Genomic DNA, 13,936 nt, shown 5'->3' on the forward strand with positions numbered 1-13,936 from the left:
TTAGGGACTCATACAACTCTTATCACAATCCATACATATACATACATCAATTGTATAAAGCACATCCATACATTCCCTGCCCCCAATCATTCTCAAGGCATTTGCTCTCCACTTAAGCCCCTTGCATCAGGTCCTCTTTTTTTCCCCCTCCCTCCCCTTTCCCCCCTCCCTCATGTGCCCTTGGTAATTTATACATCGTTATTTTGTCATATCTTGCCCTATCCGGAGTCTCCCTTCCCCCCTTCTCTGCTGTCCCTCTCCCAGGGAAGAGGTCACATGTGGATCCTTGTAATCAGTTCCCCCTTTCCAACCCACTCACCCTCCACTCTCCCAGCATCGTCCCTCACACCCTTGGTCCTGAAGGTACCATCTACCCTGGATTCCCTGTACCTCCAGCTCTCATATGTACCAGTGTATAGCCTCTGTCCTATCCAGCCCTGCAAGGTAGAATTCGGATCATGGTAGTTGGGGGGAGGAAGCATCTAGGATCTGGGGGAAAGCTGTGTTCTTCATCGGTACTACCTCGCACCCTAATTAACCCATCTCCTCTCCTAAACCCCTCTATGAGGGGATCCCCATTGGCCGACACTTGGGCCTTGGGTCTCCACTCTGCACTTCCCCCTTCATTTAATATGATATATATATATATACACACACATATACATATACACACATATACACATACATACACACACTTATATCTTTTTTTTTTTTTTTTGCATGATGCCTTATACCTGGTCCCTTGGCGCCTCGTGATCGCACTGGCTGGTGTGCTTCTTCCATGTGGGCTTTTTTGCTTCTGAGCTAGATGGCCGCTTGTTCACCTTCAAGCCTTTAAGACCCCAGACACTATCTCTTTTGATAGCCGGGCACCATCAGCTTTCTTCACCACATTTGCTTATGCACCCGTTTGTCTTCAGCGATCCTATCATGGAGGTGTGCAGTCAATGATATGATTTTTTGTTCTTTGATGCCTGGTAACTGATCCCTTCGGGACCACTCGATCACACAGGCTGGTGTGTTCTTCCATGTGGACTTTGTTGTTTCTGAGCTAGATGGCCTCTTGTTTATCTTCAAGCCTTTAAGACCCCAGTCACTATCTCTTTTGATAGCCAGGCATCATCAGATTTCTTCACCACATTTACTTGTTCACCCACTTTGGCTCCAGCCGTTGTGTCGGGATACCTTGGGTATGATTTTGTTCTGGGTCTTAGATCCTTTACAATTTTAAGACTATTCAGGTTATCTGTTTTATCTCGAGGAGGAACCCTGGTGAGGTAGTGTTTACTCACACAACCCCGCAGGTGCTCTGCGGGAGAAAGGCCGGGCTCTCTACTTCCAAAAAGAGATACAGCCTCAGAAATTCCCTGTCTACCTGTCCTAGAGGGTTGCTGTGAGTTGGCATCAACTCTATGGCAAGGAGTTTGGTTTTATCTTGAATGAATTTTGGTGCCTTGGGGCTTTCGAAGGCTTCACCCATTTCAGCTCGCTTGTTGGTCGGTCAGTGGAGTTGTTGGAAGGATCCTCCATCATCCTTCACAAGTTGCCAGCATCTGTCATGACAAACGCTCCTTCATAACTAATATGAGTGTGTTTTTCTCTCCTCTGTGAGTGTTGATATTGGTTTAATACACTCATCGATTAAAAATCAGGTCTTAATTTCATTCTTTTCTCTCGTCTTTCTACTTTTGCTATTGTCAATTTCCCTCCATCCCACGCATTTTTTATGGTGGGTTTTCATTTTTGTGTAGTGCAAAATGCTTTCCACTTCCTCTTGAGATGTCGTCTTTGACCCATAGATTATTTAGCAATGTCTTGTTTAATTTCCATATGTTTGGAGAGTTTCCTGTTAATTTTCTGGTGTTTATTTCTAGTTTTATTCCATGACGGGTACCAGGCATACTTTATATAATTTTAGTTCTCTAAATTTGTTAAGGTTCATTTTATGACCCAGGATATAGTCTATTTTGGTGAATGTTCCATTGTGCACTGGGGAGAGTCTAAGTTTTTTGGTTTGGGATGATGAGTTCTATAAATGTCAATTAAATCTAGTTGGCAGATAATGTTGTTTAGTTCTTCTCTAGCCTTGCTGATTTTCTGTGTGCTACTCCTGCTAGTGACTAACCAAGGGTGGTAAAGTCCCCAACTATAACTGTGAGTTTGCCTATTTCTCTTTTTAGCTCTATCAGTTTTGCTCCATGTCTTTTGAAATTTCACCATTAATTGTATCCACAAGATTATTAGGTCTCGGTGAATTGATGTTGTATCATTATATAATGTCTCTATTGCTTGTAATGCCTCTGTTCTAAAATCTACATCGTCTGGTCTTCACTCCTTCGAGCTTTTAAAATCCCGCTCTCCACGCTAGACCATTGTCTTCAGTGAGCTAGTCCTTAATCCATGCCTGAACGTTTAGTACACAGTTGAGGGTCAGAGTCACACAGGCTCAATTTGGAAGTGAGCCCACGGGGTCCTGAGCTACTTGGTGGAGTTGCTTTCCCAAACTCTTCCCTCTCTGCAGTCTCCCTTGTACACTCTGATGCTTCGTTGGGATTGGTGCCATCTCGTGCATTGTGACACACGGCAACCCCCAGGGCAGAGTAGACCGGACGGCCCTGTAGGGGTTCTGAGCTACAATCTTTACAGAAGCAGATCTCCGGGGCTCTCCCTGTAGATAGTGATTGTATTCAAAACACCAACCTTTCAATTAGCAGCCAATGTTGAAGTTACTTGCACTACCAGGGGTCTCTTCTGGCTCCATGGCTCCCCACTGTTCAGGTCTCAGACTGGAAAATTAGAACTTTGGTTGCCCTGCTCTGCTGCGCATTTCCATACCTCCTTCCGGGGCCAAGTGGATAAAGGACAGAAAGAGAAAATAACTGTGGGGTTCACGCCACCGGTGGGGCCACAGCTCCTCCACTTGAAGAGAAACTTTCCCCTCCTTCAGTTTCCAGTACTTCCAGGCCTCTGCTATTGACTCTGTTTCTACCACTGCTGCTTCGGTCTCGGGATTTCATAGGCGCTGGGGCTCAGGAGAGGAGCCCTGGTGATATAGTGGTTGTGTGTTGGGCTGCGTTCCTTGAGGTCGGTAGTTTGAAACCTCCAACTGCTCCACAGGAGAAAGACGGGGCTTTCTACTCCGGGAAAGAGTTACAGCTTTGAAAACCCACAAGGGTCGCTTATGAGTCGGCATCCATTTGATAGCAGTGCGTTTGGTTTTGGAGTTGGGGCCCAGGAGAGTGTAGAAAAGAAGAAAGGGGATCTCTTGAGTATTAGGAATCCCCATTTCTCCTCTCTGAGCCCAAACTAGAGGAGATTGTGCGCGCGCGCTTGCGTGTGTGTGTGTGTGTGTGTGTGTGTGTGTGTGTGTGTGAAAGAAAGAGCTTTATATCAAAGATACATCCTAGCCCAGTCCAACTCAAGTCCATCAAGTCCAGTGCTAGTCCACAAGACCCTCTTCAGACTCACGCAGCCACATGCAATGATGCAGGATGCAGGAAGATCACAGTCCGGTGGGAGCAAAGTTGGGTGAACCCATGGTTGGTGGACACATGGCCGGGCTCTGGGTGCTTTCAAGGGGACCAGCAAGCAGGAGAGGAACCCTTGGTACCCATTTCCATGTTTGGGGGTGCCATGGGTCCAGGCTTGGGAATTCCAAAGGAAACATGGAACTTCTGGTGGACTGCTTTGAATTGTCATCTTCTTCCTTAATCTGCCTGCTGCCATGTACTTTGCCGAGTTCTCCCATAACTGTCCGGTGCCTACGTTCTGTGCGTATGTACCAAGTGCATTCAGGAGGAAAAACAAGGTGATGTCTGCTTAAGTTTTCTCACCCAGAACAAGACCCCTCTGGTCTCTGTAATTCTTTCTATTACCTTTTTTTTTTTTCTATTACCTTTTTGATACACCTACCTTTCTGAGCTTGATAGAAGTACTTTGTGGTTCCTCTTTAGCTCCATTCATCTTACTGGAGCATTATCCAGTTTAGTTAAAGAACCAGCTTTAAGCTTTGCTAATTTTCCTTTTTTTTTTTTTAGTTTTGTGAACAACTGTGATATTTTATTTATTTATTTATTAGCAATTTATTAGCTTTGCTAATTTTCTGTATGGTTTGCTGTTTATTGATTGTTGCTGTTGCCTTTTATCATTCCATTCTTTCTGATAACTTTAAGTTTAATTTGCCTACTCCCCACCCTCAACTTCTTAGAGTAGAACATTGCTATTTACTTTTAAGTTCTTCCTCCCCTACAATGTTTCGGACTTCTCCAATATTGTTTAAAACTGTGAACGCTAGCTTCGCTGCATACCTCAACAACGATGTGTTGAATTTTTATTACCATTCTATTGGAAATACTAATTTCTCTTGTGACTACGTTTTCGACTCGTGGGTTATCTATATGTTTACTGTTGAATTTTTTAATAGTTGGGACTTTTCTAGGTCATATTACTAGTTCCTCATTGAATTACTTTAGTGTCGTCTTTGTAGACAACACATAAGCAGCTCCTGCCTTTTTAAAAAAACCCAGCATGCTAAATTCAGCCTTATAATGGAAATGTCTACTTTATTTTTGTTATTTAGGGCTGAAATTTTTTCTATTCATACTATTATTATTAATTTTCCTCTTTTTCCCTTTCGTTTGGCCTAATTTTTAATTCCTCTATTTCCTTAAAAGGAGCTCTGGTGGCACTGAGGGTGGGCACTCAGTTCACGAGAACATCGGTAACCCACCCAGCAGCCCCGTGATAGGAGAGACCTGGCGCAGTCTGTCCCTAGGAAGATCACAGTCTAGAAGACCCTGGGGAGCAGTCCTTCTCTGTCACACAGTGTTGCTATAGGTTGCAGACTCTTTGATGGCACTTACCAATGACAAAATAGCTTTTTGTATCTGTTAGTGGTTGTGCCAAGGGTTACCATATGCCCCTTCGGCTTGTCACCAATCTACTTAGAGTTAATGTTGTCCCAACCTCAGCGCGTTACCTCAGTAGAAACCTCTTCATTGTCCACCACCCAGACCTCAACCTGCCGGGAGGCGCCCCCAAACCTGACCCTCGATGCCAGTCCTGAGAGCCACAGCCCAGAGGTGGACAGGACGATCTCCTTTGGATCCAAGCAGCAGCAGAGCCCTCAGCACCTAACCCATGGGGAACTGTGGCAACCGTCTCTGAGTCCGAAGCCTCAGGGCTCCTGGGGAAACGTGGACTCACCGTGGACGGTGGTAAAGAATGACATGAAGCAGCAGCAGCTGATGTCGCAAATCTTCACCAAGCTTCAACTGAGGGGAAAGCTCTCCTGGTTCCCAGAGCATCACAACCCAAAGATGGCACCAAGTCACCAGTCACGTGAGTGTCTGCATGTTCGGGGAGGACAGAGAAACCAATAGAACCAACCCTAACCCTTGAGGAAGCCCTGGCTCTAGAGGGAGGCAAAGCCCCGGCCCCCAGGGCGACTCCAGACTGATGGTGGAGACACCGTCTAGTCCTGTAGGCACTCTCTGGTCCCATTGAGAAGACAGAAAACGTAAAAATAGAATGTGTGTGTCTCTAGCTTAAATGAACAAACTGGGATGAGAAACTATTTGGGGGACAGAAAGTAGCGATGACTGATTTCGAGAAGGTGTTAGAATCAATTTAGCTTTTTCTTTGAACCACTGGCGCGGTAGTCCCAGAAATGTGTGCCGTGACCATTAGCACAAACGGATAATGTCAATGACGTTCCTTTCCAGAAAGCCCCTCACAGCCCTTGGACTCCTACTTCAGAAGCCAAAGCTTTGGCAAGAAGAGGCAGCTGGACATGTCCCCCCTCCTCCTCTTGCAGAGAGAGCCCAGCCAGGGCATTTCTCTGAAAGACCTGCTGGTGATTACCACTCCAGCCCGACTGGATCTGAGGCCTGGCCGAAGCCATACAGGTGTCATGAGGGACCCATGCCCATCGGATCGAAAAGCATTCCATCATACCCTGTTCTCTGGCCCCCCAAAATGTAAGGGGCACTAGCTAGGCCCACCTTTATTTCCTTAATGTATCTTCTTCATTGGCAGGTGGTCTCTCTAGATTTTAGAGTGTCCCATAGATAAGTAGATGAATTAATAAAGACGTATAGATAAGTAAACTATTACGATTCGCCTAGTAAAAACGTATCCTGGTTGGGATGTCTATTTCTTTTTTTTTTCCTACGGGGGAGGGGAGATGTATATTTCTACACGATTGATCTACCTACCCCACTACAGACTTATGGATACCTTTGACTCGGATTGAGACAATCATAAATTCAGGTCCCAGAATTGGAACTGTCGGTCATAAAGGGATGGTTTTCATACCCCTCGGATTCCTTCCAGCCCAGTCACTTGCCCCGGAAGCTACTCCCCCCCGCCCCCCCCTCCACACACACACCCCGGCAGCATTCGGAGGACACAGCAATAGGCAGCAAAGCTTTGATTCCACTGTATGGAAGAAGCCCTCTGTGGGAACTCGGGAAATTCTGAAGGAAGTCCCTAGGTAAGAACTTAAGATAACGCTACAGCATAGCACTGGCCTGGCCGCCTAGAGGAGGTTATATCTTTTAATCATCTCTTTCCCTTCTGCAACCTAAATGACTCCCTAAAGTGGGACTGGCACCCCACTGGATGCCAGTGATGAGCCAGGTAATGGTGCATCAGTCAGGCGCTGACCAGGCTCCCTTGTGACCAGTGTCTCACCCTGCAGAAGGCCAGCAAGCTGTTCATTAAGCATCGGTATTCTAGGACCGCCTCTCCCAAAGATACCGTCTTGGGAGCCCACAGAGGCAGGTCCAGTCTGTCCTACTGGGTTGCTATGAGTTGGATTTCGCTCGATGGCAGTGGGTTTGGTTTTGTCGAGTAATTTCTAAGAGCGATTTGTCTTGTGGAGTCATACGGGTTTGTACTAAAATTGTAGACAAGGCCTAATGGCACTGACTGAATGTTTTTATTATTAATAGATTTTGTGTTTTAGAGGAATTCTAAGCTTTCAGAAAAGGTCTGTAGAAAGTACAGAAAGTTTAAAAAAAAGTACAGAAAATTCCCATACATTCTTTTCCCGCGCTGCCCACCATTATCGCTATGATTAATAACTTGCACCGGTGTGGTCTATTCGTCCCAATTGTTAAACTAGGGCTTACACCGTACTGTGGGTTTTGACAAAAGCCTCTGTGTGCCACCTATTTGTCCTACGATTTGTGTTTGTTTGTTTTTTAGGGAGGTTGGCATTGTGTTGTTTTTACTTTTTATTGTGATTTGAGTTTTTACTTTTTATTGTGATTTGAAAGTTTACAGAGCCCATGTTTCTTATTAAAAATTAATGATGATAACAGTTGTCTTTGTTTCTTAGGGCTACAGTGACAAACTATCACAACATGGATAACTTTGAAAAGCAGAAAATAATTTTCTCATAAGTCTGTAGGCTAGACATCTGTCTCCCCAGTGTGTAACTTTCTCCTCCCTGTTTCATGTCCTCTTTTATAAAATAGCACTTGGAAATGATTACATACCCCTCACCCTGCTCCCGTTTGACCTCATTTAATTAGACTGTTAGCAAAAGAAAAGCCTATTCCCAAACAAAGTCACACTCACAGGCACAGGGATTGGGATCACAACATAATCTTCCTGGGAGAAGCTGCTCCATTGATAGCGTTATCTTTTTAGGGTGGCCTACTATGTGTTGGTCACATAGATGTATAATTCCAGCTAGAACCATGAACTTTAGAAAAGAAACGAATGTTGAACCCAAAGGTTCAAAGCTCTCAAGGCTCAGTCTGCAGGAGGCCCACCAGTGTCATATGGGAGAACAAAGGTCAGATCTTTCTGATTCATAACCCCCACCTACTGAAGCCATGTCACTTCTGCTCCAAATGGCAATTTAATATTAGGCTTCTGTTAGAGCTAGGGATAAAATAAATGACTCTTCCGTGAAGGCATTTCTGCAGGTGGGAGAGAGAGGGCCAAGACCAAGCAGGATCGCCTAGAAAATCATGCAGGGTCACCAGACTTCAGGCTGGCCCTCTGCATTGGGGTCAAATTATGGCTGACATTTCTCTGCAAAGATTTCGACTGTGAAGGACTCATGCAAACTTGCAGAAGGCAAACTTGCAGAAGACCAGTTATATGGAGCAGAATGCCCTCCAATCAGACACGGACCTGCAAATAGAGCCGGGTGGAGCGTGAGAACAGATGTCCCCTGTGCTTGGCATAGTCCTGCTGCGTAGCCAGGTGTATGGGAATGAAAGAAGGAAGGGGCACGGCAGAGATTCACATTCGGAGTTAGTGATTTTCTTAGACCTTGTGATCATCACACCCTGCACATAGCAAGTTTGGGTATAACTCATGCAATCTTCACAGCGAGTGTGTGATAGTGGCCAGGAGGGCATTATTACCTTATCCCCAAGTTGCACGGGAAGAACCCCAACACTCGGTGCGCTTCCCCTCTCAGCTACGAACTCAGAGTCCTTCCCAACCCGTGTAAGAAAGGGGGGACTAGCAAAATCACTCCGTTTTTATGTTCCGATGGCTAGAGTCACATGAGCCTTCCTCTAGATTACTGATCTCAGGGTGACAACAGTTGAGTTGTGGAATGACAACCCCATTTTGTACCATTTTAAGGATGATCAAATGACTGACTCCCTAAAGTGGTGCCAGTGATGCTGCTGCTGCTGCTGCTGCTGATGGCATTGATGTTGCTGAGGGGGATGCATCCAGCATTGGCTGGATAAAGAAGCATTTGTTTGGGGACTTGTTTGTTTGTTTGTATACCAAAAGCTGTACTTTCATGTTCTCAGTCACTGTATTAGATGTAGATATTATTGCTGCTCTCTTTTCAACTGAGAACACCAAAGATGTTAACTGGTCCGAGGGTGCAGACAGTAAAGGCTCCCCAGCCTGTGCTCTCAGCCTCTACATGATTTTGAGCCAGTCACCTGGGCTACCCCTAAATGGCCCATGTGCATGCTGGGCTCTAGCACACCAACAGGATGAACGTAGGTAGCCAACATCGTTTTCCACTGAGGAGGGATGTGACTCACGGAAGGGACTCCTGACCCAATGGTAAGGAATAGGGCTGATGAGTTAGTTGACTATAATATTGTGGGGGCCTTTTTAAAAAACTCATTTTTGGGGGGGGGCTCTTACAGCTCTTATAACATTCCATACATCAATTGTATCAAGCATATTTGTACATTTGTTTCCATCATCATTTTCTAAACATTTACTTTCTATTTGAGCCCTTGGTGGCAGCTCCTCTTTTTTCCCTCCCTCGCCCCCACCCTCATGACCCCTTAATAAAGTATAAATCATTGTTTTAATCATATCTTGCACCAACCGTTGTCTCCCTTCACCCACGTTTCTGTTGTTTACTCCCCTGGCGGGTGGGCTGGGCTATGAGTCAATCACTGTGACCGGTTCCCCCTGTGGGGCCTTTTTTAAAAAATCTAAGAAAAATCTTTTTCTTATCCTCCCCTCAGGATCAGACTGGATCTCTGTCATATATATTTTTTCTTTCCTACCTCTTATGTCTGGGAAACGATTTCTTCTCATAGTGTCTACAGTGATTCCATAGAATCAACTGAAAAATGTGTTTCTACACCCAGATAACCTGGTACTGCCAATTCCTTTGATTGGCAACCCCGAAGCCATCAGCCTTGCTTTTTGTGCCATCGAAGTTGCTGGACCATGACTTGTGGGGGCTTGGGCTGCTGGCACAGGACACACACCCAGTTGCCCCTAGTGCCTTGCCAGTGGGTCCCTCACATGGCATCACCACTCAGAACATTCATTCATATAACGCAATACTTTAGATGGGTGGGGTGGCGTTGAGGGTGGGGATGGATTTCAGAGACAGACTCAAAATTCCTAGGAGCCCAAAGCCTTTACCCCACCAACAAGTCTGTGTTAGTTAGTCTTCAAGTGTAAAGATAGAAGGTGGGGACAGAGTGGAGCACAATGATTAAGCTCTGAGTAAGGGAATAGGGCAGGTTCAATGTCACCAGGTAAAGGCCCGACTTTCTCCCGATCCAGCCAGCCCAAAGCCCTGTCACCTGAATGCTCAAACATCTTCCTGCTGCCTCCCTTCCCAACCTAATTCCACCTGGCCCGCAGACACAGAGGTGAGTCAGAGTGCCTAGCCTGCAGATATCCTTCCATCAACCTGTGAAAATGAAGAGTTTCTCTCTCAGGTGTACATTTAGAAAATAAAATGCCGTGCTCACTGCCAGATTAATGAGCCCACTCCAGAGTGAGTGGGAAAGGAAAAATGGGAAAGATCATTTTTCTGAAAATTCTTCATTAAAATGACTCCAAACCTATTGAAATTGGCTCAAGAACCTTTGAAGAATGACCTTGGATGAATGGTCTATCTTATTGCTAGGAGCCTGGAGAGTGAGGGAGGCTTTTCTGCGTGGGCCTGACCAGACTCTAGGCATGACAACTCAGCCTGCCCTTACTGTCACTTCCCTCTCTATCCCCTCTGGGATTATGATTCAAGATTTTTGCCTCCTCTGCTCTTTCTGAGTCAAATCCTTGGTGAAAACTCTAGAGTCATATGGGGCAGGGGTGGAAGAGGAGGAGTGAGGTGTAAAGTCACACCTGTTTTACAATGTTGACCCAGTTTTGCCTTACAGATTTCTTACGGAACAAACGTCTGGGGCCAAAGATGTCAAAGGGGATCGTTGAAGCCAGCAGGATCCCTCAGACAAAGGACCTCAATTATCCAACATGCTGAATGGAGAAGCCAGACTCAAGACATTTATAGTCAACTATGAAATGGACAGACGTACGCAACATCTGCATCTCCCTCTGGATTTGGCTGTCTAGGACTCCTGGCATAAGGCTCTTTTTAGTAAGGCAAGACCCATCCGGATAACAGGCGTTACTGGTTATTAGTGGACATAAACATTAAGGCTTATTTTTCACTTCAAACCTTACTTGATCAGGTCTTTCTTGCTGCCACTCAGAAGATATAAACAGGCCAGAGGCAAGTTTCCCAGTAACGATGATCAGCTTGCCAAAGGTCATCGTCTGACCCAGGCAAAAGATGTGAGACTTGTTGAAATGGAGCACCCTGGGAGTTCACCGGCTTTCTGGAACCTCTAAATCTCCTCCGTTCTTTCCCCCAGTCACCAGCACCCTGAACTAGCCAAAGTTCCTGAGCTGACTGGGGGTGGGGGGACACATTTGTTTATAAGGTGATATTGGTATTGATATGGTGAAGCGGGAATTATCCTTTGGCCCTAGAGAAAGGATTGACTTCGTGGTCATTTGAACTATGCAGGTGCACGGGGTCCCGTGCTTAATGCTCTGCTGTTCCCACCTTGAAGTTCTTTCCATGTGGAACAAGCGACCCTGCCTCTTCATTTTGCACGGCACCTTGTAAAGTATGGAGCCAGTTTTGTCTAGATTTAAACAGTTCTGGAATATTCACTGAGGAGGTGGCAAAGGCCCTTCTTCACCCCACCTGCCTCTTGCCTCGTCACCCACAGAGCTCTCTAGAGCAACTGTCTGCCGTTGGTAGGGACCCTAGGAACCTTGTAACAGCTCTTGCCCCGTGGAATGTGCAGGGGAGTACGACAGGTAAGATGAGTCCGCAGAGGAGGAAGGAAGTGTTTCCACACTCAAATGAGAAGTCCAAATGTATCTCATTGGCGGAAGTAGTACTTAAGGTCGCAGGAAAGGGCAAACCAAGGCTTTCACAGGTAGAGAGGAGATATGGCCTTCGCCAAGGACAGGAAGGAAACCTAAAATGTGATTAACAAGGAAGGTCTAGTCCAATTTGGGTGGGAAAAAAGAACTTTGCGGATGAAGATGAAAGATCATTTAGAGACTCTCCTGGAAACCTAGATATATTTTGTCTTTATTCCTCTTACTGCACTGACCATGACCTTGACAGTGAAGTTGCTTGAGTGACCCTCCCACCATTAGACTCTGCCCTCTTTGTATCTGTATGGTCTCTGCTCTTTTTTTTTTAAATTTTAACAATTTATTGGGGCTCATACAATTCTTTTCACAGTTCATACATATACATGCATCAATTGTATAAAGCACATCTGTACAGTCTTTGCCCTAATCATTTTTTTCTCTTTTCTTCTTTTACATTTTATTAGGGACTCATACAACTCTTACCACAATCCATACATATACATACATCAATTGTATAAAGCACATCCATACATTCCCTGCCCCAATCATTCTCAAGGCATTTGCTCTCCACTTAAGCCCCTTGCATCAGGTCCTCTTTTTTTTCCCCTCCTCCCTCCCCCTTCCCCCCTCCCTCATATGCCCTTGGTCATTTATACATCGTTGTTTTGTCATATCTTGCCCTATCCGGAGTCTCCCTGGTCTCTGCTCTTAGTAGATACTGAGAACACAGTACGGATTCAATACATGTTTGCTAAATGAAATAATAGGAAAGCTTTTTAGCCAAAACAGTGGGCAGGAGGAGTCCATCAAAGGCTCTTGAATGGAAGAAAGAGGTTCAGTTGTGTTTGTAAAAGTTTCCTAGGATTGCCATACCAAAGCACCACAAACTGGGTGGCTCGTCAAGATAAGGGCGCCACTCATAAGTTCATACATTCAGCTCACCTTAACGGCTAACATCTATAAAGCCCCATTTCCAAACCAGGTTACAGGCACAGATTCCCGCACTAGGTCGTCAACGTATCTTTTGGGGAGGAGACACAATTCAGTCTATAACAGCATCAGAAAGATCATCTGGTGGTAGATGGCGGAACGACTGCTTGACGAGGTGGTTAAAGAAGGGCTTGGGGACTTGACTCCTGCAGTAGTGTCAGTGTCAATCCCCTGCAGCCCCCTTCTCCCCCCACCCCTGCTGGCTGGGGGAATGAACAGAAAGGCAAGGGAGGAAAACCCCACCAAGCTAAGACAGCGACCGAACACAGGGAGGGGGCAGGGAAAAGGAAGCAGCAAAGATGGCCCCCCACAGCCCCCTCCACAATTGAATCCTTGGGAGAAAAACTGGGTACATTAGACCAGGCGCTTTGGGGGAGTGCGGTCAGAATGTCTTTGTCATGAAGCAGCGCTCGATGTGTCCCTGCCCCTGGATGGATATAAAAGAGCCATATTGAAGGGCATTTTTTCTAATGGAAAACTGATTTTTCCTAAAGACTAAGTTAAAAATAGTCCCCTTAGGCAACTTCTGCCTCTCCTCAGGCTCAGCACTACCAGAACACATGTGGTCCTAGACCAAATTGATCCATCTAGGGAGGGGAGTGGCTAGATTAAAGTGCTCCCCGGGGGTTCCAGTGCACAGCCAGGTTGGGGGGTCATTTATCTGCTCATCCCACATTCTGGAGGCTCTGAACCTACCTCAAAGACCCAGTAACTCTAACTAGCCTTGAAGGTAATTTCAGACTCCAGTTTCCCTTCTGCACTGGCAGGGAGTGTAAGTCAGGCCCACTGGCAGCTGTTCCAAGCATGCTCCCCCTCCCTCTCCTGCAGGATTACAGGAGCTGAATGTCTGCCATGTCACTTAGCTTAATTACAGCACTCAGGAGCAGTTCCACTCCAGGAATCTAAAAAAAGCAATAAAGGGGGTTTTGCAAATGGTTAGGAAGGCAATGAAGACCTTGAAACTGCAATTTACTAAGCATTGCTTTCGATCATTTCACATTGGCAGGCATGGCTCTACGTTAGGAACTAGCAACCGGGGAAAGCCAAGCCGGCCATAGGGTTTTCGTGCCCCTTGGAAACCCACGGTGCTGGAGCTCTAGGAGCTGCTTGGGACGGAAGAGGGTGTGGTTGCTCTAAGCACACATTCTCCCCAACAGACCCTCCGTCCTCCTGCTTACTCCAGGACCCTCCCAAAGCATGGCCTCTGGCTGGTCTGGGCTGACCTTCCTTTGGACTCCCCGGTATCTAGCACCCCACCTCCCCAGACAGCATGCCCAAAGAATTGCAGGCAAGCAAAGCCATTTCTTCC

General features: G+C 46.1%; 1 protein-coding gene across 1 annotated transcript in view; it reads left to right on the top strand.

The window, feature by feature from the left end:
* TTLL6 (tubulin tyrosine ligase like 6) overlaps positions 1-13,936 on the top strand; it is a 94,212-nt gene that overhangs the window by 59,664 nt on the left and 20,612 nt on the right. The window contains 1 exon segment of the mRNA XM_075559640.1: positions 5,816-5,906. Coding sequence (XP_075415755.1) covers positions 5,816-5,906 — 91 coding nt within the window.

The sequence above is a fragment of the Tenrec ecaudatus genome, chromosome 10 (assembly GCF_050624435.1).
Source record: "Tenrec ecaudatus isolate mTenEca1 chromosome 10, mTenEca1.hap1, whole genome shotgun sequence".
NCBI lineage: Eukaryota > Metazoa > Chordata > Mammalia > Afrosoricida > Tenrecidae > Tenrec > Tenrec ecaudatus.